Raw genomic sequence first — 25,924 nt, forward strand, 5'->3', positions numbered from 1 at the left:
TTGCGTCACTTCCGTCCTGAACTTGTCGGATCCTGAGGGCCACCTGAGAGTGTAACGCCCGCTGGGTGACGTTACTTCCGCTCTATTCCTGGGTTCTTCCTTATCCCCCAGGTGCGCCAGGTCTTCTTTGTGTGTTTCTGTTATCTTTGAAAAGTGCTCTCACAAAGTTTTGTGTCAGCTACTACAGCTTTCCTTTCTACAGCCACTTTCCTTTGCTTGAACTACAAAATTAGGCCAGCCACTGGGGGCGCTCACAAGATTTTTCTTGTGGTTTTCCTGAACCCTCAGTCCAGAGGCGTCCTTCGGAATGCAGGTTCTGAGGTTGCAACTGTCTGGTTCCAATGCTACTTTCCTCATTCTAACGGTGGGAGTTAGGCAAGTTATTTAACCTCTCTGTGCCTGTTTGAAATGCGAAACAATAGTACTAGTACCCACAACCTAGGTATTACGCTAATTTGATGATGTTAATCCAGGGCTGCTGTATCAGGAGGTATACGTTCAGTGAGTATTAACTGATACATTTTGCTCTCTCATGAACTCTTGCTCCCCACTGGAACATATAAGTGGAAGGAATTCTGGAACCAGTTTTTAATTCGGTGATGAAATGATGGTTTCTGGTATCCTCCCCTTCAGAGATATGAGCTTCTCCGGACATCGAACCGCTTATAGGAGCCAACTTTAACCCCCCTTGAAAGCACTTGCTTATTGTGTGAGGTACTGGGGCAAAAAATGAATATAACCCATGCCCTGCCCTCGAGAGGTGGAGGTACTCAATAAATTATTTATGAAAAGGAGGAGAAGGAGGAGATGGGAGGACCACTTAAAGATTGATCCTTCGGACAGAAAATTCACAGAATGATAAATGAAATGAACTTTAGAGACAATATGGTCAATCTCTTTCCTTTGTAACTAAGGAAAACTGGATCCAGAGAAGCAACAAAAAGTCAGACAGTTAGTGGCAGTGCTGGGTCCAGAAGTGGAGCTTTAAAATATTCATCATCAGTCCTGTTCCCCAAATCTATCTCAATGTTAGAGTAAGAGCATATTTATTTTCAAGACCTTCAGTCTCAAATACAAAAGGATAGAAAAAAAGACCAGGAGAGATAAGGGCTAAATAACCTTATGGATGCCACATAATTCTGGTGATTATTTGAATGTCCTGGTGTGGCCATTGCTGGGTTCCTCCCAAACAGCATTTTTCATTTCAAACAGTAGCCCTCCTCTCCTGGCAGACTTTGCATATGGACCCAATCAGTAGACTCTGGGTAAAGTTGGTGGCTTTAAGAGTAAAAAGGCTGAGGTAAAACCTGGAGTAAATGGGACTTCTCCACACAACCTTTGAACTTGAACTGCAGCTCTCATGGGTCTCCAGCTTGCTAATCTGTCCTGCACATTTTGACCTCGCTAGCCTGTACTAAACGATATGATCTATTTCCTTCAGATAAATCTCCATTAACTAGTCATATGACAATCACTCCACCTTCTCGGGGGACTAAATTTCCTCTAAGTCTTTCTTGGACAAACCCTGTATTTTGTTTAGTGGAAGAAATGCATGATACCACGTGACCACTAGATGGCAGTGGGTGACTCCTCCTTCCCTCCCCTCCCCTTTTCTGTGTCCCTCTCTCCTTTTCCTTTCTTTCCCTCCCTCCTTCTCCCTTTCCCTCTCCCTCTCCCTCTTTCTATCCCTTTCCCTTTCCCACTCTCCTTTCCCTGGTTAATCTGACCAAAGATGACATTGTACATGGTACTATCTATCTGAACAACTGCCTATGGTGATGACAATTGTGCATTCCAAGACTTTGGCAGATGATAGGTCTAAAATGTTTGTAGAATGAGTAAAAGAGTGAACGGATTCCAAGATTCATTCTGGGATCTTGTATTCCTTCTTCCTACTCTTCCTCCCCTTTTCCCCATTAAAACCTTTCTTTTTAAAGCTATGTTGGTGGAAAAAGGAAGAAAAGATGAAATAATATATAGAAAGTTGTACTTGGAAAAGAATGGAGAAAAAAGATGGCATTGTACTGCATCTCAAAGCAAACATCAGTACACTGTAGTGTTAATGAATGGAATAATGTAATGTCTAGGACTTATTTTAAATTAATGTAGGAGATTAATAGATAATAAACACTGGTCATTTATTGACATTGTTTCATTACATCCATCTCTTTATTTTCTATATACATATTTTCCATAATACAAAGTTAAAATCAGAAAGAACATAAGTGCACTTCTCTTAGACAACACTGAGTTCAAACTATCCCACTGAATCTCAGGATGCTTTTTCCTGACACAGCAGAAAGCTTATCATAGTTTGAATTTCCACAAGACAGTGGGGGTGGGAAAATATTTTTTTATTATGAATAAAGAGGAAGCAGGTTTGTTGAGAGGAAGATGTCAAACTGCAGTATAGATCTGAAGAGTCTTCAGGTTCCCCAGGAGGAAGTTCTAGAGCAAGTAGATCCTATGGAGTACCCTTGTCAGGATCAAATGGCCAGCCTGTTGTGCTGGATGCGTTCTGCCCCTGGAAGGGTACGTGCTCAAGCAAGGTGGTTGTCTGCAGCTGAGGGACACTTTGAAGAAGCTGAGAGCTCAGAACTGCTTGTAGCTGGGCAGTAAGTGATTTGTTGAAAGGGGTCCAGAGAGTACATCTCTGCATTTTCCACAGAATACAACATAAATTGGCCTACACATTAATGGGATATATTGACTTCTATTATAAATGTTACAACAGGCATCAAGATTGGTTACTCTAGCAACTCAATATCATCCAGGACCTGCCCCCCTTTTGGTACTGGGGGTTCAACTCAGGGCCTTATCACTAAGCTACCTCCCTATTCCTTTTTAATTTTGAGACAGTCTCACTAAGTCACTGAGTTGCCTAGGCTTGGTTTAAACTTGCAATCCTGCCTCACCTTCCCACAGTGCTAGGATTATAGGCATGCAGCACCGTGTCTAACATTTTTTCTGTCTTTGGCCTTCAGTAGTATCTGCTTTCACTTACTAAGGTCACCTTTCCTGATAGTGACATGATGGCTACAGTAATTCACATTGACGTCACCCTCAAGAGGTATAGACCCACATTCACCAATTCCAAGGCAATCCTCAGGCTGGACAAGAGAAAAATATACATTAATCTCTGGACCAGACCCTCTAGACTGTAAAATTTTTATCTTTTCAACATTAGCACAGCAACTTACATTAAATTTCATGCTGTCATAAACTCACTCTAGAGTCCTGAATCAGTAACTCAGTGTCTTAAAGCAACTCTTATTCATGCTGTATTCTTATTTATGCTATAAGACCACTGAACTCTGCAGGGAAGCTCTGTTCAAGTGGAGTCACTTGAGAAACCAGGCTGACCATGCAACTATTACCTGAATCATTGCTATTAGCCAAGCCAAAAGAAACAATCTAGTGATGCATGGATTGATTTTTAGTCTCTCCTGTCAACGTTTTATTGGCCACAATGGTGCCACATGAGCTGACTGACTTTAAGTAGATAGGCAAATGTAATCCTACCATGGACAGGGAGGGGAGAAAATTGGAGTATTTATGATCACTAATGCAGATACAAACTCATGTAGAATCTAGCTGTATCAATCTGTTAATTTCAATAGCAGGCAATTTCCTTGACAGCTTCCTGCTTTTAATGCTATTAAAAACTTGAGCAATTATATTATACATATATCTGAAATCATTCTGACATTATTAGTTTCTCAGCTTAGAAAATGATGTAGTTCAAGGCAAAGTGAAGTCAAGAATAGCACCAAAAAGCTTCCCGCCTGAGAGTTTCTTAGCAAGGTTATGCTTTAGAACTCCCCGGGGAGCTTTCTTAAACTGCCAGATCCACCAGCGTCAGAATCTCCTAGAGGTAAGTGTTGGATGTGTGCATTTTCAAAATGTATTCTTCTTTTTACACATCCCTCAGTTAAGAACTATTGTGTAAGCAATACAAAGGCAAGTGCCATTGCTCACATTTTGTTAGCAGTACCTGGCACATATAACTACTCAGTAACACTGTGATCAGTCAAATATGTACTCATAAAACATGGTTATCAAATAACCAGCATCACATCCACTAGGTTCCACTATCTGATGTTGTGATATCCTTCTCAGCAATCACAACACAAAACTTTTCTGGTCTTCGGATGCATTAAACCTCTCAAACGATGACATAAAACATACTTATCTTGTCCTTGGTGAACACAGTGTAATTTCTGATATGTGTGATACAAATTTTGTAAATAATCTAAAAACCTATAAAATGTTAGGAAAATGTAAAATGACTTCTCATGTCTCTAACAGCAATCTGCTTTGTTTAGTTCAAAATTAACAGACACCAGAGGCATTGACCATGAAGTGGGACATCTGGCCTCATCCCTGACCTTGAACACCCCCTTCCTGTGCACCAGAATACATAGCTAGACAAATCTTAAAGTAAACTCCCTAACTACAAGGAATTGTTATGTCTGGGTTAAAGTTAACTGTCTTGTTACAGTAATTTGTACACAGGTAATGTGAACTGAGGAAATAAAATGTAACCACCTGAATGTGATCATAGCTGTGAAACCTATAAAAGAAGAAGCTGCAACCCAGTACAGGATTGCACTGCTTTTAGTGTGATCATCCCTTTGCCAACAAAATAAACCTTTTATTATTTTATTATTTTATTTCCATTCTGTGCCTCTGTGTATGTGTGTGTGTGTCATTTGCCATTCCTTCTACAAGTGTAGCATCCTTTTCATAAATTGTCTACTTAATTAGTTGTTCCAACATTTCATGAGATGGTTTTATATTTTAAACTTACCAATTTAGGGCATCTACAGTTCCTCAAAAAGTTAAATATAGATGCATTGATTATAGTTAGAGAAATACCTGAAATAATTAAAAATATAGTTCATGCATAAATGTGTACATGAAATGTTTGTAGCAGGATTATTCACAATAGCCAAAAAAAACTACTCAACTACCATCAATGGGTGAATGGATAAACATAGTGAGTGCAGTTTATTTGCATAATGAAATATTACTTAGCCAGAAAAGGGAATGAAGCACTAGTGGATGCTACCACATGGATGAAACTTGAAAACATTATACTGAGTGAAAGTAGCCAGGCACAAAGGGCTACATATCTTCTGATTCCAATTATATATCCATAAAATAAAATATCTAGAATAGGCAAATCCACAAAAAATGGTGTCTCTGTTAGAGAAGATTAATGGTTGCATGAAGATAGCAAGAAAGGTGTGTAGTGACTCGCTCATGGGTATGGGATTTATTTATTTATTTTTTGTTTTGTTTTGTTTTTTGAGACAGGGTCTCACTATGTAGCTGAGACTTAACCTGGAACTCACTATGTAGCCCAGGCTGGTCTTGAACTCACAGAGTGCTAGGATTACAGGCTTGTGCCACCATGACCAGCTGGGATTTATTTTTGGAGGTCTTGAAATGTAAAATTAATTGGGATGTTTGCTTATACTAAAATATCACTGAATTGTACACTTTAAAGTGAATTCTATGGTATGTAAGTTTACATCAATAAAAATTAATTACTCTATTAAAACAGAGCACATTACTTGAAATTTAAAAGAAAAAAAGGTAATTATGGTTAAGGAAAAGGAAAGAACAAACATGAATTAAGGCAACCTGAATAAAACCAGATTGCTGACAGAACACAGGAAGTGGATGCTAGGTAAAGGGCCCACTGATAGTTGGAGGAGTTTCCTGAAGAAGCACCAACAACTAAAAATGCCTCATCATGTGAGAAACATTAGTACCTGGGAAAGGGCCTGAGAAGGGCAGCTTTGGGTGGACTTGTTTGCTTCTTTACGTATTTAATGTTCCATTAAAGGAAGACTGAATTTACAGTTCCTAAAAATTAAAGTAGAATCAGAGAACAGAAGGTTACAAAGAGCAGAGTGTCTCAAGACAGCTCCATGCCATGTTTATTGTCTGCCCCTGCTCCCAAGGAATTCCAGGCCCTTCACAGCTGTTCGGCCTTGTCTTTTTGTTCTTGGTGGAGATGGTCCGCCTATTAGGATGCCATGGCAGAGCTGTTCCCCTACATCAGTACCTGAAGGAAAGAGTTCAATTTATTGCTTCTTGTAGGAAGGGAGAACTGGACTGGTCATGCACAGTCTCTACAAGCAGAAAAAAGTGTTGATATCAGAGATTTTTGTGCAAGCTGGAGTTTAGAGTTCAGAGGCATTAGATGGAGTCTGGTAAAACCTATGCAGCCTGTTGCTGCAATGAGGCTGCTCCTGGCAATTGGCAGGATGCATTGCAAAGGTGTATGCATTGGGGTGCTGGTGATTGTCCATCTCTGAGCATTAATTTGGATCACTGAAGTCCCTGTCCTTGGCTTAGTTGAGTGGCTTCTGACGGCTGCTGGTCACCAGTCTTCAGGTAATCAGTACTTTTCTAGTGGTGGGAACCTGTTTTTATTTTCAAGAGGTAAAAAGTAATAATGCAGATAATCCTTAGTCATTAAAATTTGTAAAACATCAGCAAAGAAAGTTTCCATATATATATATATTATATATTTATGTATATAATATATATATTATTTATATATACACCCCCCCCCCCGACAGGGTCTCAAGGCTGTCCTTGAACTATGTAGTCCAGGCTGGGGTGGAACTCATGGTGATCCTCCTGCCTCAGCCTCCCAAGTGCTGAGATCACAGGTGTGTGCCAGCACACCTGGCGTATATTTTTTTCTTAGAAACTTCCAGACTGCCTTCTGACCTCCCAGTGGAGTATGAGAACCACGGGAGGCCGTTCACATTTAGAAGAACCTCATCCCACCTGAACTTTTGGAGGGAAGGGGCGGGGTCTTGCTTGTTTTTAGTCTCTAATGTAGTTCTGCGCAGAATAGGTGCTCAGTTCATGGATCAGTGAAAGGACTAGAAATCCCAACCCATAGGTGGGACAAAAGAAGAAAGAGAGCAGAATTGGGTAGACAAGGAGCTCATAAGTGCTTCAGGGTGCCATATATTGTAGGACATTGAAGAAGACTGTTTCGTTAAAACTTGGTTGATGTTGGCACCGCCCTCCTCTGGGCGAAGCGCATGAGGTTTGGTTTGTGTGCTTCAGACGTGGATCATCTGACATAACTATTGGGGCTTAACTTGTGACCCTGTCCACAAGGGTCCCGAGGATGAATGCTGCCCGACTCCACGAACCCAGAACTTGTCCCAAGAAGCTGCCGTCTCTGTTCCCGGGAGTCGCAAAGCAGCAAGTCATTTCCGCCCGTTTTCCAGGGTCGCCTCTGAGAAGGTCTGTGGTAATCTAGAGGAAGGTAATCTAGGTGGAAGGTAACCTAGAGGAGGAGCGCGGGGCTGGCACCCTGGACAGGAGCCCGGGTGGAAGAGGAGAGGAGGGGGCGAGGTGGAGTCGGGGAAGCGGAGCCCGGCTCCGATTGGCCCAGAGGACCCCGCCCCTCCTGACTGCACCCGGAAAAGTGGCTGAGCCTCCGGGCAAACAACAGCGGCGCCACCGTGACAGAGAAAGATGGCTGAGTACCTGCGGCTGTCCCACTCGCTGGCGCTGATCCGCCTCCGAAACCCGCCGGTAAACACGATCAGGTAAAAGGCTGGGTCCCTCGGTGCAGCTGCGGGTATTTGCGGTTTTGCTGGACTCGGTGGCTCTGGCTCCCTCTGCTGGTTGCAACTGAAGACGCTACTAGATGAGGCAACTGGTTTAGGCCAGGGCCTCTCCTTTCTTCCTTAATTTTAATATTTTTTATTAGTACATGTTTGCAGTACATAATGTTTACACTTCTGGTGTGTAGTTGGTAGCTTTCTCCCCTCTCCCTCCATCTCTTGACCCCCTTCCCATTTGACAAAGATCGATCTCCCTACTTCCTACTATCTGCCTTTTATTTTGCTTTAATTTATAATTTGGGATTCTCATAGAAGAGAAACCACGTGATATTTAAGCTTGTGTGCCTGTTGTATTTCACTTAACACTGCAGTCGCAAGGTGCATCCATTTTCCTATAAGTAACTCAAGTTTATCCTCTTTTATGGCAGAATAAGACTCCTTGGTGTGTAAATACCACTTTTTCTTTATCTACTCATCTGCTGAGGGACATAGAGGCTACTTCTATATATAACTTAGCGTTATAAGTTGTATTACTATAAACATGGGTGTGCATGAGATCTTCAACTGTTTGGGGAAGACAGCTTTGGACTGGTCAGGAAGCAGAGGCTGAGTGATGGCTAATGAGTGGAGAAGCAGGGTCTGTGGATGGTATTTTCGTGTGGAACTCTTTGCTTGTTTGGTACTTGGCTTCTCAGAACTTTCAGATCCAAAGGTCTTAGTACAAGCCTGGACCTTGATCCAGCCTCAAGCACCAGTCTTGAATGCGTGCTGCTCTGTTGATTTATGGCCAAATGCTTTAGGAATCAGACCATAAAGTGGTTAAACATGTATTTAAAATAAAGTAAGGGACTGGAGGTGTAGCTAAAAGGTACAGTGTTTGCCTTTCATTCATGTGGCTCCGAGTTCACCCCCAGCACTGCAAATAAATAAATCCCACTGAATTCCAGTGCAAAGAATAAAGCAGAATTGTCCCTTGACCAGAAATGCAAAATTATTTTTCCTGATTTGTTCTAAATTTCAGATCCTGTATGCTTTCCTAGGGGATCCATGTCTGAAGAAGCCTATTAAACAGTTCACTATTCAAGGAATTTGTATTAAAGCAAGAATTTTATAATCCAAGTTGTTTCAGTTATCAGTTCTGCTACTTAAAACAGAACTGACATCCTGAGCTCTTCTACACTGAAAAATTACAAGATTAAAGAAATGGCTGCTTTAAATTTTTGTACTTTGCTGAAAAGTCTTCTCCCAGGACCTCTAAAATATGAATTTGTTTTTATATTTTACTATTCTTGTGAGGATTTTTTCCCAACCTTTAAATCAGGTAATCTATGACTGACATTTTTTGCTAGACCTAGCATTAGCTTGGTACACAAGGTTCAAAGTTTCCTTTTTATCTATTTTATATTTTGCAATATTTTCATACTTAAAGTTTTTCAGTGTTTAGATATCCTTCTTCAGTGAAGCAGGAGTTTCTTTTTGTGGTCCCTGATCAATTTTAAACAGCTAGCAACCAGTGATACCATTAACTGCTTTCGAGGCAGCCTCCTAGCTTGGTGGGCTTGTACAGCTACGGTTTCATCAGCCTTAGAATGGAGGGCCAGGAATTTAGCTCAGTGGTTCCATCACCTGCTTCAAAAGCACAAGGACCAGAGCTCAATCGCTGGCACCCGCCCCCCCCCAAAAGCCTTAGAATGGGGATTCCAGAGACCCAAGAGTGTGCAGATGTTCTGAATTATCAATATTGAACAACATGCCAGTGATTTTACTAGCAAGAGTAGGATGTGTGGCTTGAGGAAGTGGAAACAGAGCTTTACCCAATGTTTGCTTTTGCTCTTGGGGGTGGTGTGGCCCTGTGGATGCAGTCAAAGGTTCCTGACCTTGTACATGAACAGCAGGCTGTTGCATGGTAACCTGTGGTTGTGCATTAAGATGCTGCTGAGGGCTGTGGACAGCCACAGCACATTTGTACTGAGGAATGATGCAGACCGCAGGAGTAGTAGCAGCAGCAGCTGCAGAATGTGGGATTGTTGTCTGTGTTGATTTGTGGAACCTGTGGAGTAGCTGGTTTCAGAGTACTAAGTGGTGGTCTAGGAATGGCTGGGCAGATAGCACCAGGTGTATTCTGGAATGGATGAGTTCCGGCATCCTGAGCACTCCAGCGAGGACTTGGTCTTGGTTGAGTATTTGACTAGGAGGACAGTCTGCAGCACTGCTCTGAGAATGGGAGAGAGCTGCCATGAAGCAACCTGAAGGAGGTGCTGGCTCGTAGGGGTTGATGATGGGATTGAGCACAGCTTGTTCTCTTGCCATTCCATGCATACACTGGTTACTGAGCTGAGCCTGGTGGCCGCCCTTCTTTGTGCTAAGCTAAAGGTACATACAGTGGCTTGGTGGCCACAATTCTACTGTTCATTTCCGTAACTGTTTTAGTGGCTTCTTCTGGAGAAGAGAAACATACAAAACCAAACCCTTTGCTGCAACCACCCTCTGGTACAACATTTCCACCAGTGATTGTACCAAACAGAGAAAACTCTTTCTGGAGATGTTCATCAATACCATCACCAATATTTTTCATGTCAAGGTTAACACCCTGGTAGCTGGCGATCCTATCTTGCTTTATCTGTTCAAATTTGTGTTTAAGTTCCATCTGGCGATCCACTTTTTTTCTGAACTTGACCAATGTATAAGTTTGTTTTCCACTGAGCTCCTTGCTATTCATCTCACCCACAGCTTTCTGTTCATCTTCGTGTCTCTCAAAGCTTTCAAATCCAAATATTCTGGATTTTCCATTTTCACTGGTCATTACTTTCAGACCTCAAGCAGGTCCAAACTTGCCAAAGAGATACTTTAAAGTGCTCATCATCCATATCTTTTCCAAATTCTTGATGTAAACATTAGTGAACTCTTTTGCCCTTGCTCCAAGTTCTGCTTATTTTTTAATGAGGCTTAACTCATTCAACAAATACTTTGCAATCATTTTAGAAGCATTCATTTTTTCAATGGCTCTTTCAGCTACTTCCTGTGTCTCAAAACATCCAAATCCATAGCTCTTGGAACCATTTTCATCATAACTATCTTACAAGGAAGGACGTTAACAAAAGCAGAAAATGCATCACATAGTGCTTTATTATCAGGGGACTTATCTAAATTTCTAATGAATTTACCTGCTTCACTTTGGCGAAGCGATGGATACTACCAAACCACACGATGCAAACTGGCCTGCCCTTTATAACATCAAAACCCATGGTGTCCAAAACATGCTCCATTTCCTCCTGCTGAAGTTCACTACACACAGCCTAAGGAGCAGCATGTGATCATGTTCTTGTAGACCTGAATGGAGAGGATTGGCCTACTGGGCTGAGCTTCTCCTGGAGCACTGCCTAGGTCATGTCTGGGTGTAGGTCTCCCTGGGGGCACCAGGGTTCATCTACGCATGGCTGCCAGTAGGGCCCACTAGGCAGCAATTTTTCCAAGAGGAAGAGAGCCAGAATTTCTTTTAAAAGTGAGGTCAATGCAGTCTTTTTGGAAAATTAATGAAGGTAGGTTGCTGCTGTCTGTCCATGTCTCTGAATATATTTCCGTGGCAGCCTTGGAAAGAGCCACCCACTTACAGACTCAGATTAATGGAAATTATAATCTATAGAGAATTTATGTAACCTAGACAGAAAGAATTTTAATTAAAAAATTTATCACATGCTACCGGAGTGAAAAGAAACTGAAAGGAGGGAGACCTGCTTATTTTATTTTTTTTGGTACTGGAGATCAAACTCAGGACCTTGGCAGAACCACTAAGGTAAATCCCTGCCCCAGACATGCTAATATGAACTGACTTTATCCCTTTATCAAATTTCATTTTATCTCTAGTACAATATTATATATGAATTAGTGCCTTTACTAATGCAATAATTACAGGGATAGAAGGATTTGCCACTCCAAGAGAGAAATGTAAAATATCCTGTATGTTGGGTTTTTTGCGGGGGGTGAGATGGAGGTATACTTGAGTTTGAGACCAGTGCTTTACACATGCAAGGCAAGTGCTCTACGTCTCAGCTGCACCCTAGCCCATTATTGAGGTTGGTTTTAAAAAAGAGAAACATAAGCAGTGTAATTCTGTATCAGTTCTGGTCTGTCTGTATACTGATTGGAATCACTAGACATTAGGGGATCGGCTGTGGCCTCTGCTCCTAATGGGAACCATGGCCACCAAGACCTTAGGAAAAAACTGTTCCGAAGTCCAATAACCAACTAACAATATTTTGTGATAATGAATTTAAAAGTTTCTGGCAGAATCACTAGATTAGGGATCGGCTGTGGCCTCTGCTCCTAATGGGAACCATGGCCACCAAGACCTTAGGAAAAAACTGTTCCGAAGTCCAATAACCAACTAACAATATTTTGTGATAATGAATTTAAAAGTTTCTGGCATGTGACTTGCTCTTCCACCACATCCTGAGCAGTCTACCTACCTCAGAAAGCTGTGAGGATTAAGTGAGACGGAGAGTGTGAACTGGCATTTACCTCGTTAGACATCCTCATTCCTATTAGTCAGAAGGCCTGTTGCAAGCTCCCACCTGCAGGCCTTGATGCTCAGGATCTGCTTCAGCTTCATGGGAAGACTAGGAAGACCTTCTCCATGTGAAGCACACGGTCCCCTGTCCCTTCAGTATGTCTTGCTCTAAACATTTTAAGTAGGGTGTATACCCCTGTCTTCATCAAGTTCACTAGGCTTTTTTTTTGGTTTGTTTTCCCTTCTTTCCCTTTTACCTTCCTATTTTAATTTTATGTAGTTAACTCTTCCTAGCTAAGAGATTTAAAAAAATACTTTATCTTCCATTTTACCTCCTATATTGCTAGTTTTTCCAGCCCTACTTCCTTCTATCCAGATGAATGTTAACCCTCTTTGTAAGTGAAGGATGTGACTGATTACCAGGCTTGTCTCACAAAACAATGGTTTGCACACTTTAAAAATAAACAAACTGTAATCCAAATAGTAAGAAACTGTATTTTATGTGACAACTCAAGACATATACATACATGTATGTGCATAGCTAAAAACTTTTCTGAAATCACACATAGTCTTACATGTTATATAGTTTAGCATATTCTACTTTCAATCTCTTCTAGTCCTTTGTTTGAAAAATAATGGTCAGAAGCCACACAATGCTTTGATGAAGTTTCACTAAAAAAAAAGCTATCAAAAAGGATCAGTTATATGCGAATACTCTACTATTTCACAGAATAGAGAATATAAGAATTCTGGTATCCCAGTGGGGAAAATAGAAGGTCTTGGAACCAGTTTCCTACAGACGGAGGAATGACTGTGTATGCCTTTTAGATTTCTTATAATGTCATGATTCTGAGTCTTTTTTCATGATGAGACTTGATTTCTAATCAACTAGTCAAAAGCAAGAATTTTGCTTGATATTCCTAAGTTATGAGGTGAAAAGTGACTAGATGAAAGGTAATTATTATGCATGTAGACAGTTGGCTCCTTCTCTCCCTAACATTTTGTCTCAGAGTTGCTGGTCTTGACAGTATGACTCTTACAGTAGTTCGTTGTTGCTTAAGATTTACTCTGTGTACTAAAATCGGTTGGACTATATCCCAGTTCAAACACAACAGGTCCCTCAATTTTTAAAAAAATTGCTTCATAGGTACACTTCTGTCATTCCTTCCTCTTCATATTTCTAATTTTCTTGGGAGGTTATCTTTTCATAGCTCATAGAGATATGCTTATTTTCATTTTTTAACCCCAACAACAGCTTAAAGCCTTTATTGATAGTTTAGCCGGTCACGTTTCCTTCCATTCAGGTGAATGCTATCATCCCTCTTTCCATGGCTGATTACTAAGCCTGTGTCCAGAATAGCGGCTTTCACGCTTTTTAAAAACTGTAATTTACAGAGTTAGAAACTTCATGTTTTACGTAAGAGATGAAGACTCATACATACATACAAGTGTATAACTGAAACTAAAGTTTCCTGTTTGAGTGTGGTGAATAAAACACAAAGAGCTGGTTAGAATGGGAAAAACCCTTCTCTTGTACTCGGTGTTACTGATGGAGGAAATCTGGAGTCATTCTGTAGCTACTTGGTACTCAGAAGGCAACAGAATTGTCCTCTGTACCCCTGGGTTCATATCCACCCTAACAACTGGTAGATATAATGGAAAATGTAGGTAAAATGATGGAAATGTGGGATGGTTGTGTCTTGAATATATAGTCTTTTTCTTCTTATAATTACTATATAGCATTTATGCTAATTTGTTATAAATACTCAGAAATGATATGCATAAGATATGCATATATACTTTTTCCTACTATTTCATGTAATAGACCATAACATAAAGGGTCTGGCTATCCTGGGGATGGCAGAGATTCAGGAACAATTCACAGATGTTGTGTAATCCTTCCTCTCAATATTATGTAATGTTTGAGAATCTGTTTTTCATGATCGATTTAGATTCTAATTAACCAGTTGAAAGCAAGAGGTCTTGTTTGACTTTCTGCAGGTTAAAATGTGAAAAGTAACTAGGTGAAAGGGAATTATACACAGCACAAGTATTTCCTCTATTTCTTAAGAATTTATGTCTTAGTTTCTGGTCTTAGCGATGTGACTTTTAAAAAATCTTTATGAACTTTATTGGTATAATTTAGGTATACAAGACAGTTACCTTCATCATTGGGATCTTGTACCTTTACAAGACTTATCTTGGTTCTTATTCTTCCCCATTCCCCAGCCCTCCCTTCACCCCCTCCACCCTTCCCTGTTTACAAAGACACTGTTTCCATGTTTTTCCTTTTCACATTTTTTCTTTCCCCTTTTTACCTTCCCCCTACCCCTCCCACTTCCTCTACTCTTTTAGACCTTTTCTTCCTATTACAGATATTAATTACATATTTTGATCCTTATTTACACTTTTGTGACTTTTACAGTAGTTTGTTCTTCTCTGTTTTGTTTTACAGTTGTTTTCAACCCTTTTTTATCCTACTAAGGAATTCAGATTTAATCTAGAAGATTCAGAATTTTAAGGCAAAACTGATTGTAGTCTGCTTCTGTTACTATGTGGTGGATCCAACAGATAGATTTCAGGTTCTTGTGTCCAGCAAGCAGTGAACTGCAAGTGTACACCAAAAGGGTCAATGAAAAGAAGCCACATTCATTGGAGATCAACGGAAGATGTGCTCAGGGCAAGTCTGTGCCAGCAGAAACAAGAAAGGTGACACAAACAGAAAAGTGGTGTTGGAGTGACAGAGAAATAAAAAACACAGCACAGATAAATCAGGCTTTGGGATTTTTAAAGGAAGTGCACCCCAGCTTGGGTGCCTCTTACGTGCTCTTAACTACAGCACTACAGCGTAAAAGATTTCCTGGGTCTTTGTTATTTTATTTTTTACCTTTGCCCAAACTCTAGTGGGTGAAGAGGAATGATTTTCCCAGCTCCAATTTTCTACTCATACTACTTCTATCATTTTTCCTTTAAACATTCCTTTACTGGCTTTCTTTTCTTCCTTTCTCTCCTCTTGTTTTCTTTTTTTTCTTCTTTTTTTGAGACAAGCTCTCCCTGTGTAGTCCAGGCTGGCCTTGAACTCACCCTGTATGTCAGGCTGGCCTCAAACTTGCAGCGATCCTTCTGCCTGGGTTTGCCCGCGTGGACCACCAGGCTCAGCTTCTTCCCTGGTTTTCTTAAAGCCTCCCTTGTTCCTATTGGTCTCCTGCTTCTTGGCAAATTCTCTTCTCTTTTGTCTTTGTGACTTGAGTTCCCTTGCTGCTAGGTCACTGTGCTGAGCCTCTCCTACTTCTTAAATGAAGACATATTTGGAGAAACTGCCCTCAGCTCTCTTTGTCTACTGTACACTTATTTGATACTGCTTTTAGCCATCTCTTCTGTGGATGAAACCCTCACATACAGAAACAGTAAAATCTACTGTTGAAGGTGCTGTCTTTCCTCGACCTTGTCTTTACCTCCTAACTTAGGCAGGATTAGGTTCGGCAAAAACAAGCCTCCAAACCTCAGAGAAATAATGAGTTAAACTGTAAAACATTAAGCTGGGGATTTGGCTCAGTGGTTTCTACCACCTGCCTTGCAAGTGCAAGGGCCTGAGTTTGATCACTGGTACAAAAAAAAAACAAACAAAAAAACACCCTACAAAACCCAACTGTAAAACATTAATTTCTCTCACAGCAGTGTCTTGGAATTGTATGGCTGCCCCACAATCATCAGGGACCCCATTCTGTCTGTTTTGCTCTGCCATCTGAATAAATAGCTCCTACCTTCAAGTCCAAGATGGTTCCTCCCAGTCTAGCTATCATGTCTGTATTTCTGCCAGGAGTAAGGAGGAATGAAAAAGGCAAAAGCACACCCCGTCCTTTGAAGACTCTTCCAGAAAACTATATAACAAATATGCTTTCATCCCACTTGGAAGAGCCTTGGGTCAACCTTACTTTCAAGTAGGGTACGAAATACAGTCCTTATTTTGGAATATTATGCATCCAGCTAAAAACAAACCAGATGGTTTAATACTTTGAAGAAGGTGAAAGGAATGGACATTTGAGTTGCCTAGTAGCCATCACATCTTGTAGACTGCTTCTCCTCCACTTTTTTCCTACTTTGCCATTATGGCCAATGGAAAATACTCTTGTCCTCCTCAGATCCTCTACATCACTTTCTTTGTACCTGTAGTACAGAACTCATCTTCATTGCCTTATCTGATAGTTGTGTTCATTTACTGGGTAACTCCTTGCACCATACAGAGGAGATGTATAGTAATATTTTAAAACTGGCTAGTACAAATTCTAAGTATTCAAAATTAAAGCAGCATGCAGGAAAATAACATTCCTTTCGTGGATTCATTTAATCAACTCAGTGCTTCATTCACCACAGATACATTTGTTGAACAAATGAGTGAAAACTTTAACGGTAAATATCTATGGTTTTTACCCACTATGTCTATGTTTCATTTTTCATTATTAAGAAAGGGAAAACCCTGGGATGGTAGAAACTTAATTCTAACTTACTTTATGAATTTCTTTCAGTTTGTCTGTAATCCGTGGAATAAGAGAGGGACTAAAGAAAGCTGCGTTGGACAACACAATAAAAGCCATTGTGATTTCTGGAGCAGGTGACAACTTTTGTGCAGGTAACTAGTATCTAACCCTCTCTCACTAGCTCTAGAATCCAGCCATAGACTGAGACTGACACTGCAGTAGCTGTCCCCATGGGCTCTAACTTAGTATGGGTATGGCAGAAGACAGCGGAAAGGAAAACTGTTGCGAAGAAAGGGATGGGTTCTTCACAAGAGAAGTTCAGAGAAGACTGGCCTTCGTCTGTTTTATATTGGGTTGGCCTTTGGAGGGCAGCTACTGCCAGGTTTGATGTTGTGACACCTGCTGCTGTATACCTGTTCTGCATGTCTCTTCCACCCTCTCAGAGCTTCACCTGTAGCTAGAGGTATTTAATGTATGTTAATGACAGCCTGAAAAGAGCCAGCTGTTGGGCTCATGCCAATAAATATTAAAATGTTAATTGCTATAATAATTAGCATTCATCTTGCCTGCTATGTGAGGTACTGTGTAGGTTATTCATTCACTAGTAGTAAATGTGGCACATATTATTTTAATCCTCAGTAAATCCTACAGTCTCCATTTACAGATCAAAAGGCTGAGCTTCAGAGATTAAAATAATATTCTCAGGATTAACCAACTATGAAATGGCTTCCTCTCTGTCTGGAATTTTAAGGTTGGCTACACAAACTGATGTCTTTAGGGCAAAGAAAGGGGGATCAGAATTACAGTGAACTTGTTTGTTTGTTTGTTTGTTTTGTAAGAAAGAGGTAGAAGATAGAATGTAATTAAATTCATGGCCTCAAAAAATTATAGTAATACCTCAGTTCATAGACACTTCTGTTTGTAAACAGTTTGGTTCACAAACAGAAGTATTTGGCACAATTTTGCTACTGTTCATGTTCTCCCCATCTGGTGATGAACACAACCATGGCCATCTTCCCCAGAATTGTGGAATGAATTAAGTTTGTAAATGGAAGTACTATGGTGTTCTTCTAGAAACACATTAAGATTTATCAAACCAGCCTTACTGAGAATATCTAGAATGGTACACACCAACTTTGGAAAATAGACATTCTTTTCAGATACATCTGTTATACTTAGAAAAATTGACCAGACACTGGAAGATAAAAGCTTGTGCTGGGCTTGGGATAGAGCTCAGCACTGGAGTGTGTGACTAGTGTACTCAAGACCCCTGGTTCAGTATCGAACACCATGGGGGAAAAATGCTTGTCTCAATACACTTCATTTAGAATCTATTCCCTGACAATGCAATTAAACTAGAAGTCTAAAAGAAAAATATATCTGGAAATCTTTATGTGTCTATAAATTAAATCCATATCTTAACCTATTAATCAGAACAGAAATCATAATGGAATTTAGAAAATATTTGGAACTTGATGACAGTGAAAACATAAAACATAAAACTTGAGGGGATGAAATTAAGTAAAACAAACCAGGAAAGGTATAGATTTAAAAGACTATACTAGAAAAGAAAAAAATCTGAAAATGGGCCAAGCATCTATATGATAAAATTTGGCAAAAAAAAAAAAAAAAGGTAAGAAATAAAGGGAAATTAATGACATAGAAAACAAATGTGAATCAAGAGAAACAATAATGTTAAAGTTAGTTCTTTGAAGAGACTGTTAAAGTGATAGAGAGATCAAGATAAAAAACAAAACACAGAACTAACAATGCATCTGATGAGTTACCAAAAATTATCAGTGCAGATGCTGCTGTCACTGAAAAACACAGTGAAAATATTATGAGCCAGGAGACAAATAAAACTTAACAAAATTGACTTAAGAACTAGAAATCTGAGTGTGGTTGATGCATACCTGTAATTCCAGTATTTGGGAAACTGAGGCAGGATTACTGCAAGATTAAGGCCAGCCTAGGCTACATAGTGAGTTCAAGGCCAGCCTGAACTACATAATGAGACCCTGTCTCGAAAACCAAAACCAGGGCCAAGGATTTAGCTTAGTGGTTCCACCACCTGCCTCGTAAGCACAAGGACCTGAGTTCAATCCCTGGTACCAAAAAACAAAACAAACCTAAAACCAAAATTTTAAAAAGATTGTTTTCAGAAAAAAACTAAAGTCTACTACAAAGGTTTCAATAATGTTTCAAAAGTCCCCAATAATATAGTTCCTAGATTGAAAAGGGATGCAAAAAGAAATAGGTAAACACAGATTAATTTTTTAATTTTGTGCCAAGCTTAATGATCCAAATAAGAGATAATGCTATGAGAAAAAATTCACTCCATGTAATATCATATGAAAATACTTTATAGCATACGGTCAATATTAAAAATATTTATTAAGTATTTATTTAATTCTTATACCAGTCATTTGAGATAGAAACAAAAACTTACTCAAGGTCACACATACAAAAAAATATATAGGAGGAAAAACTAAGAATTCGCCAAAATATTGTATTATTTCTGTGTGATAATAGTTTGCGTGATCATCATGTTTCTTATAACTCTGTACATGTTTCAGATTTTCTGAAATAACTGTATTATTTTTATTAGGATGAGCAAGAAATATTTTATTTTTATGAATCATAAAAACCTATAAAGAGTTTATTCTTAGCTAGTTGATTAACACATAAATTATAAATATTATGCAGTTACCCTGAAATTTTATATTATAATGACTTGTGCTCCTAACAAAGATATGGGGTTAAGTTGCTGTGATGAAGAAGGTCATGTAAAAACTGAGAGGGGCCAAATCAATGTCAAAATGAGGGTCTTTGGCTGAGAACTATTCCTCTTCCCTGTACTTTTAAGTTTGCCTCTAGATAGAGTTGCTACCTATGGCATGGGAAAACAGATCTTCAAAGGTTACAGAATTTCTGGTAAATATTTGAAGACTATTCTCTTATTTAGCTCTTTATTTCTCAGAATAGTTCTTTTCTTGTGTCTCCAGGGCCCCAAGAGGTTTGAGCCTTCTAGACGGTGACCAAATCCCTTCAAATTAACAAGAAAGCCTAAGTCTTTCTCAAAACTCTCTTCTCCTTGTCTTTGTGTCCTTTAGGTGCGGATATCCATAGCTTCAGAGCTCCTACATCCTCTGCTGAAGGACTGGGACTTTTAGTAGATGAAATTCAGAGATATGGAAAGCCCGTGGTGGCGGCCATCCAAGGCGTGGCCTTAGGAGGGGGACTGGAGCTGGCCCTGGGCTGTCACTACAGGATTGCCCACGCACAGGTAACAGCCGAGCTCCATGTGGGCCTGGGGTGGACATGCTTTCCTAAATGCAGGAAATACATCAGAGGTGATCGTTTTAAATGGCTAACTTGCTGATTAACAAGTCTTGGGTATCTCCTGAACTGATGCTAATCTGCCCCATAGTAGTCTGTGTGACTAAGATGAAACTACTTCCATTCTAGTGGGTGAACAGCTACCATTCTGAGTCTTCTGCTCCTTGTCTTCCCTTGTCTTTAGCTCTAAAATCACCATCAAAGTCGAATTCCATTCTATTCTGATCTTTTTCCTATTTTATGAGTGTCTTCCTTCATGAGGTGTGACAACAGACATAGTGAATGCTGCTGCTGAGTACTATCCATCAGAAATACAGGCACATAAAACACTATGGTGCGTCCACCTCCACCTATACACTGGATCTGGCACTGTGCAATTTCTAGTTCTTCCCCAAAGTCAAAATGACTATGAAAAGAAAACATTTTGAATCAATTTGGGACACTGAGTCAGCAAGAGGACTTCCAGAACTGATTCAGAAAATGGCAAAAACAACGAGGGGGATAATTTTAAGGGGGGAATGATGGTAATGTATCTTTTACTGCAGAAGTCTTTTAAAAAAAATAATTAGAAACTCATGATATTTTCAAACTTCCTAGATAAACCCTGAAGATACCTAGTGCAAAAATCCAAAATCCAAAATGCTCCATACTCCAAAACTTTTTAAGTGTGGATATGCTACCACAAGGGGAAAATTGCACACCGCGTGAAAGTCAAAAGACAGCTATACTAAAAATATTGTATAAAATGACCTTTGGAAATCTGGGTAAAATACATATGAAACATCAATGAATATACTGTTTACACTTAGTGTCATTTCCAAGATCTCATTGAGTATATTCAAATATTCCACAATTAAAATTTTAAAACTTCTAATTGTAAGCAGTCCAAATAAGGGATACTCAACTTGTACCTTAATGTATTTATTTCCTTATAATGTTTTAATATTAGTAAAAGTTTATAAGGACACATGTATGTCTGAAGTTTACCTCTTCTGTGTCCTTCTCACCCTGACCTTCTGCAGAATGAGTAGAGATCTGAGTTGGGAGCAAGTAAATGGAGGCGGGGGTGAGCAGTGAGGAATACACGTGGTGATTGAGTTGCAATAAGCTCCCGTGAGACAAGCTAAAATATGCAAGGTATTTCAGAGCTGTTGGCAAAGTAGTCTCAGTATCCAGCCATCTGCATTTAAGTAGCCTCCTCTTCCCACCCTTACAACTGTAAATGACCAACAGACCTTTGGCTACTTTTAAATAGCAGGAAAGGCAATGTGGTAAGAATTCAAGCTCACCGTCCTGTCTGGATTGAGGTATGGCCTGGTCTTTTTTGCCCCCTCTGTGAGCTTTTTTAAGGTATAATTTACCTACCATGCAATACACCCATTTTAAAGTGTTTAGCATAGCAAAAGAGAAGCACATTCACAGAGTTGTTGTCTTAGTTATTTTTCTCTCATTGCTGAGACAAAATACCCAACACCCAAAGTTAAAAGGGGAATGGTTTATTGAGCTCACAGTTTGTAGAAGTTTCAGTCCATAATCAGCTGGCTCTAAGGCAGGGTGGCATGGCAGGCAGGTATTACAGAAGAGAAACAGTTCATGGTGGGCAGAAGGTAGCAAAGCAACAAGGGTTGATCACAGCTCTATCTATCCCTTACATCTATCTTATCCAGGCTACTCAGGGCGGGCAGCACTCACACCCTTATTCCTAGTGCCCTTGATCCTAGGATTGCATTATCAATCAATTCCAGCATTACATACTCTAGATCCAGCCACCTCTGAAAAAAGTCCCTCCTGTGACTGCATGAGGCTTTGGGGGAGACATCTAGACACAAGCCATAACAGTTGTACAACAGTTACCACAGCCAATTTGGGAGTTATTCATCACCCCCAAAAGAAACTTAGTATCTTCTATCAGTAACCCTCCAATCCTTCTCCTCCAAAGATAGGCAACCACTAATCTACTTCCTGTGTCGATGGATTTACCTATCTACATATTTCATATGAATGAATTTTGTTTGAATGACTGGCTTAGTACATATTTCATTTCACTGCATATTTCACATGAATGATTGGCTCCTCTTCCTTAGCATTGTATTTTCAAGGTTCATCCACACTGTCACATAGATCAGGTCACTGTTCCTTTCCACGGCTGAATAATTCCTTTGTATGAATACACCCTATTTTGTTTATCTGTTTATTAGTTGATGGATGTTTGTGTTCTTTGTTTTTAGTTTTTATGAACTACAATGCTCTGAAAATTTGTGTACAAGACTTTTTGTGGGCATCTGTTTTAATTGCTCTTGGGTTTATAGCTGAGAATAGCCTGCTGGAACACATGCTAACTCTGTATTTAACCTTTGAGGAGTTGTCAAATTGTTTTCTGAAGTGCCTGCATCATTTTACACTCCTCCTGGCACTGTATGAGAATTCTGTGTTTTCACATCCTCTCCATCACTTGTTATTTTCTCCTTTTTAAAGACTATATTCATTCCAGTGGGTGTGATATTGTCATTGTGGTTTAGACTTGAAGTCCCTACTGATGTCTAATGATATTGAGTATCTTTTTGTGTGTTCATTAGTTATTTGTATATCTTCTTTAGAGACATATAAATTCAGATTCTTTGCCAATTTTAAATGATTGTCCTTCTACTTTTGCAAAATTCTTTATACATTCTACATAAAAGTCCTATATCACATCTATTGTTTGCCAATATTCACACACATTCTGTGGGATTGTCTTTTTACTTTTTTTGGTGCTTCCTGGCTCTTGCAGCAGCCCAGGAAGCTTTACTGGAGAGTATTATTTTTGTTGTTTGAAACAGGTCATAGTAGCCTCAGAGAAAAAAAAATATGCCAGAAGAACAGGAAGACTTCACTCTGTCTATGCTGTTAAAGGAGAGTACATACACTAATTTGCCTTGTAGCAACATTTGCTGCATTCGGTGAAATATTGTTTTTTGAAAGTGAAGAAATCCACAGAACTTTGTCTGAAAACTGAACACATTACCCATTATAATAGGTATAAAGGCCTTTATACCTTTAATCTCTAATAGGTTCAGGTTGAGCTCCCAGAAGTCATGCTAGGAATTCTCTCCTAATCTGTAGGGGTACGTTTCATATTCTTGTGTTTCATGTCTCTCACAGCCCCCAGAAAGCTTTACTGGAGGGTATTATTTTTGGTATTTGCAACAGGTCACAATAACTTCAGAGAAAAAATGTGCCAGGAAGTGGAAATGTGTTTGAACATCAACACTTAGCACAGCTCTGCTTATGCTGTTACTTAAAGGAGAAGGTATACAGTGATTTGGCCAGTGGAAACTCCAGGAATTCAGTGAAACAATGCTTTTCGAGGGTAGAGGAAATCTAAGAGGATTCTTGTCTGCATGTGGGTATTATCTCCCTGTAATGATCTTTCTACTTTCAATCTCTGATAGGCTCAAATTGGTTTCCCAGAAGTCACAATAGGGATTCTTCCCGGTGCAAGAGGAACCCAACTTCTCCCCAGACTCATTGGAATTCCAGCTGCCCTTGACTTAATTACCTCAGGTTGGTATGAACCTTGCTAGCAATGTCTAGATTAGTGCGAGGAACTGTACAGGATACAGAAAAGTCCTCTCTTAGCCTCCTCCTATCCACATCATATTAAGAGAATGCTTTACCTTCTTGAACACCAAATTTATCAGCTGAAAAATGGAAAGACCTTCTCTGAAACCTCAAAATTTCCATGAAAATCCAATGTGAGAGTCTTTTAAAGGAAAATGTATCCAAAGTGTTAATCAAATTTGGGGTTGCATTATAGTTTAAGTGACTATTTATAGATGCTGAGGTTCACATAAGAAATGTGTGTTCAGATCTGGTTCAGAAATTTCATTACCCACAGGAGCTAAGATTATAATATTCACATTTTGGTGTGCAAATGACTGAATTGTTCATTTCCAAAATATTAAGACATCATGTACAAATGAAAGTTTCTCTTTTTCAATTGGGAATGTGAATAATATAACACTAAACCCTAGATATACCATATACATATTTTGTAAGACATGTAAAAAGACTTTCAGTTGAGGTAATTTTAGAAAAAAGAACATGTACAACTATTTGTTCTAAACATAATTATGAGATCCTGAGTTAGTAAATGTACATTTCTATTCCTCAGATTTTTCATATATATATGGATATGAGTTTCTACCACATGGTAGTCAAGATTGCAAAGATTAATACATTCTGTGTGCTTAGAACGCTCTTAGACATAGTAAGATTGCTGTAATTTTTAGCTAAGTCTTATTGCCAAACTGTCTTTTTCTGAGTAAAACTAAGAGTAGGATCTTGGTGTTAGATGGTATCATTAAGAACATGCAATAAAAAGAGCAAAATAATAAACTTTGTATAGTTATTTTGAATACAATTGCATACATTGAATTGCATTGAATACAATGTTGCAATATGAGTTTATTATTTTAAAATGATTCAAAATATATACCTTTTAAAATTGTTTTAATTTCTGATACAAAAATATTGATAAATATGTATAAACAATATCTTTTTGGAATGCTTTATAATTTCTAAGAATGTAGAAGATTACTAAGACTAAAATGTTTCAGTGTTGCTAATAGTAATCTGTATGTTTTGAAACAAGCTATAATAAAAACACTGTTATAGATGAGGGAAATTAGAAAGTAATCTGAATCTGTATGCATTAAAATGGCTTTGTTCTTTTAAATGAGGATTATAAATGCTACTGAAGTAGAAGACAGGGTTACAAAAACTAAAACTAAATAAATGAAGAGTTGGTTGTTTGAAAGAATAAACAAAAGAGATCATTAGCCAATCTAACAAGAAAAAGAGAAAAAAGACCCAAATCAATGCAGATTTAGAAATGAAATCACAACAGACAATGCCAAAAAAAAAATATTATTAACAACTATTTCACAAACCTGTAAGCCTATAAATTGGAGAATTCAGAAAAAATAGATAGATTCCTACATATGTAGAAATTACCAAAACTGAGCCAAGCAGATTTTAAAATCCTGAGTAATCCAATAACAGGCAATCATATTGAAGCAGTAATTTAAAAATCTACCAACTAAGAAATGCTAAGGTCCAGGTTGATTCACGGCTGAATTCTACAAAAACTTCAGAAAAGCTTTAACATCATTGCTCAGCTTTTTTTGATGAAATTAAAAGGGAAGGAGTACTCCCATAGTCATCCCTACATTGCATTTCCACAGTGCATTACCCTGATTCCCAAACCAAACAAGAATCCAACCATAAAAGAGAACTATACAACAGTCTCTTTAAAGAAATAGACACAAAAACCCTTAACAAGATAATGGCAAACAGAATGCAATGAATCATCAAAAACATCATACGTCATGGTCAAGTAGGCTTCATTCTAGTGATCCCAGGGATGCAAGGATGGTTTGACTTATGCAAATAAATAAATGTAAACCATCACATATGATCATCTCAGTAGATGCTGAAAAAGCCTTTGACATAATTCAACATCCTTTCATGATAAAAGCACTGAAAAAATAGCTATAGAAACAATTAATCTGACAAAGCCTTTTATGAAAAAAACCTATATCATATTAAATGGAAAAAAAAATGAAATCTTTCCCTCTAAAATCAGGAACAAGACAAGGATGTCCACTATCACTGCTCCTGTTCAACATATTACTTGAAATGTTAGCACAATTAGGCAAAAAAAGAAATAAATGGTGTGCATATATGAAACAAAGAAGCCAAATTATCATTATATATCATTATTTGCAGATAACATAATCCTATGGGTAGAAGACCCCCAAAATCCACTAAAAGATTCTTAGAATTAATAACAAAATGCAGTAATATAGTGGGATTCAAAATCAACACACAAATCAAGAGCAATCTTGTATACTAATAATGAAAACACTGAGAAATTAGGAAAAAATATCATTCATAATAGCACCAAGAAAAATTAAATACTTAGAAATTAACCTAGCTAAGGAAGTGAAAGA

The 25,924-nt window shown here is 38.8% G+C and overlaps 1 protein-coding gene and 1 pseudogene across 1 annotated transcript in view; one reads left to right on the top strand and one right to left on the bottom strand.

The window, feature by feature from the left end:
- The first annotated feature begins 7,120 nt into the window (after positions 1–7,120).
- The window catches only part of Ehhadh (enoyl-CoA hydratase and 3-hydroxyacyl CoA dehydrogenase), a 32,507-nt gene continuing 13,703 nt past the window's right edge, over positions 7,121–25,924 (top strand). Inside the window, exons 1-4 of the mRNA XM_010624225.3 lie at positions 7,121–7,589; positions 16,641–16,744; positions 19,706–19,878; positions 23,363–23,474. Of these exons, the coding sequence (XP_010622527.1) occupies positions 7,516–7,589; positions 16,641–16,744; positions 19,706–19,878; positions 23,363–23,474 (463 nt within the window). The 5' untranslated portion in view covers positions 7,121–7,515. The remainder of the gene's footprint in view (positions 7,590–16,640; positions 16,745–19,705; positions 19,879–23,362; positions 23,475–25,924) is intronic.
- LOC104862469 lies at positions 9,111–11,134 on the bottom strand (annotated as a pseudogene).

The sequence above is a fragment of the Fukomys damarensis genome, unplaced genomic scaffold (assembly GCF_012274545.1).
Source record: "Fukomys damarensis isolate Sample0158 unplaced genomic scaffold, DMR_v1.0_HiC HiC_scaffold_12, whole genome shotgun sequence".
NCBI classification, from domain to species: Eukaryota; Metazoa; Chordata; class Mammalia; order Rodentia; family Bathyergidae; genus Fukomys; species Fukomys damarensis.